Here is a 2432-nt window from a genome sequence, read left to right as displayed (position 1 = left end):
CCCCTGAAGCCCCTCCCCACCCCCTCACCCCCAAAACCTGGCCATGCAAACCCAACACACCCCCACAGGAGCCTGTGCTCCTCCTGAGCCTTCTGCTACAGAGTACTACCGGGAAGAGGATACAGAGATCAACGGGGCAATGGATCTGGCTGGCTGCTCCTACACAAGAAGGGAGAGGCTAAGGGCAGGTTTCCAGTTTCACAGTTTAATTACATTTCATCTGAACAATGCCTTGCTTTTGCAGGCCTTAATCCTGCCACTCAGGGATTCCAGCTGACACCCCTGGATCTCCCCGAAAAGGCAAGAAATCTTTATTCCTTACTCCACTCTTTCAGTAGTACTCATGACAGCATTGCTGTTACTATTTGTCCTGCTGTCTCTTTTTCAAGTTGAGGAATCTGAAATATTTAGCTCTTCCTTGTACAGAAGCTGGTATGCAGTTTTTATCCCTTGTCACTTCTCTATCCCTTCTCTACTCCTCTGGTTACACTTGAAGAGGAGCAAACCACCTACAAAAGGATGGACTACCATTCACACTGCCAAGTCACAATGTCACTCTGTATTTTTCTTCTTTCCTTAATAATTCTTACTATTCCTATCACATTTTAGACTGCTTCTGAGCACAGAGCTGACAATTCCATAGAACTATCCTGGAAGCACAAAGCAGTGAAGAAAACACAAAGCCCAACACACAATGGGGCCCATGGTGATCAGAGCAGACAAAACCGGGTGGAGAGCTGGGGGTTTGTGCTGCCACAGCTTTGGGGAGGAACGAGAGGCAGCGTGGGAGCTGTGTGGTCTTGTTCTTTCTCTTGCTTACCAGGAAATGTTTTGCACCAACTACACTTCCAGGGTATTTCATGCAATGCGACCACAAACAATGGAAGGCACAGAAGTACCCTGATTTGTATGTAACTGGAGGGTGAGAATTTGACACAGAAATCATAGGGACAGATCCATTGGTTTGTCCTCCTGGCCCTCCCAGAAGGGACGCCTTTCAGTGAGACTCACATACTTGTCACAGAATCAATCAGGTTGGGAAAGACCTCTGAGATCAAGTCCAAACAATAACCCAACACCACTCTGTCAACTAGACCAGTACTACAGAGTATTACAGTTCTCCAGATCTCTTTCCTAAGTGACATCAGATAGCAGGGAGGGCATCAGCGTTATGGTTGTTTCTCTGACACATCCATCATCTTCCACTTATCAATGCTGGATTTTCACCTGCTGTTCTACAGTCAATCCCTTGCTGTCACAAAGTCCTTCTGCAACACTTCACTTCCACTGTCACCACCACAGGGAACCCAGGGGGACTAAGTCAGCTGTAAGATTTGGGGGCCCTTCTGCTGCCCTCCACTCATGACAGAGCAAATGAAGCTGCAAAACAGAAGACAGAGTGGCAGCTGAAAGGAACAGTCACACCTGGCCACTTCTGTACGTGTGCCATTTCCTAGAAGCAGGGCTGGGTTGGTTTTTTTTTGGTTTTTTTTTTTTTTTTCTGCAACAGTGACTAAGAAGAAGGGGAAATGAAACAGAAAGTAGAAAGGGACAAGAACAGTGCTGGCAAGAGCATATGGCTTACGCCACTTTCAATTTCAGCAATCCTACTGAAACTTTATCAGTTTGTCTAAGTAATTGCTCTCCAGACCCAGCTCTGAAAGCATCCCTTCATGTAAATATCCATCTTTTACACAGGAGGAGGCCAAGGCACAGAATCTCACTTAGTATATCCATAGGGGAGTAAGGAAAAGAACCCAAGTCCCCTGACTTCCAGCATGCTATTGAAACCCACTGCCTCAGCTCCTGCTCTGCTCTCCTCTTCTTTCCAGCGCAGTGCAGGATTGGATCTATGGAAGTAGGAAGAAAGAAAGAAATCACACACCTGTTATCCCACACTCACCATGTCCCTCATTTGCACTCTGTGGGGAAAGAAGCACGGCTGGAGATGTCATGGACATCGAGATTTCAGACGCGACCTACATTCCCCTTCCCATTCTCCCCAAGTCATTACAAAACAAACACATCCAGATTTCTCAAGGAACAAGAACAAAGCCGTCTTTCTGATCACCTTTCACTTGTGACCATCTTGTTCCAACCCCCCAGCCGTGGGCAGGGCACCTTTCACTAGATCGGGTTGCTCAGAGCTCCCTCCAACCTGGCCTTGAACATCGCCAGAGACGAGACATCCACAGCTTTTCTGAGGAACCCGTGCCGGTGCCTCACCACTCTCACAAGTAAAGAATTTCTTCCCAATTCCTACTCGGGCCCCCGGTGCCGCCCTCACGGGGGTCCCGGTGCCGCCTCATGGCCCCCCCTCGTCCCCCCCCAGCTCTACCCGACCTCCGGCAGGGTCCATTCACGGACACTGCGGGGAGACCGGGGGTGCGTAACCAGCGCTGAGGAGGCGCCGCGCCCCGCCGCCCCCCCCC

General features: G+C 49.5%; 2 protein-coding genes across 16 annotated transcripts in view; one reads left to right on the top strand and one right to left on the bottom strand.

The window, feature by feature from the left end:
• PHF11 (PHD finger protein 11) overlaps window positions 1-2323 on the bottom strand; it is a 25545-nt gene extending 23222 nt beyond the window's left edge. For 2 of the 10 annotated variants that reach the window (XM_017733629.1, XM_017733632.1), the window contains exon 1: window positions 1904-2065. Coding sequence is in view for 4 of the 10 variants with exons in the window: in XM_017733625.1 (XP_017589114.1) it covers window positions 1725-1780 (56 nt within the window). In the remaining 6 variants the exon portion in view is untranslated. The other 8 variants (XM_017733625.1, XM_008633182.2, XM_017733628.1 and 5 more) reach the window with 6 other exon arrangements.
• The window catches only part of LOC103615159 (RCC1 and BTB domain-containing protein 2), a 468828-nt gene that overhangs the window by 48208 nt on the left and 418188 nt on the right, over window positions 1-2432 (top strand). The window lies entirely within an intron of this gene.

The sequence above is a fragment of the Corvus brachyrhynchos genome, unplaced genomic scaffold (genome assembly GCF_000691975.1).
Source record: "Corvus brachyrhynchos isolate BGI_N302 unplaced genomic scaffold, ASM69197v1 scaffold202, whole genome shotgun sequence".
Taxonomy (NCBI): domain Eukaryota; kingdom Metazoa; phylum Chordata; class Aves; order Passeriformes; family Corvidae; genus Corvus; species Corvus brachyrhynchos.
This window is presented reverse-complemented; position numbering and strand designations above follow the sequence as displayed.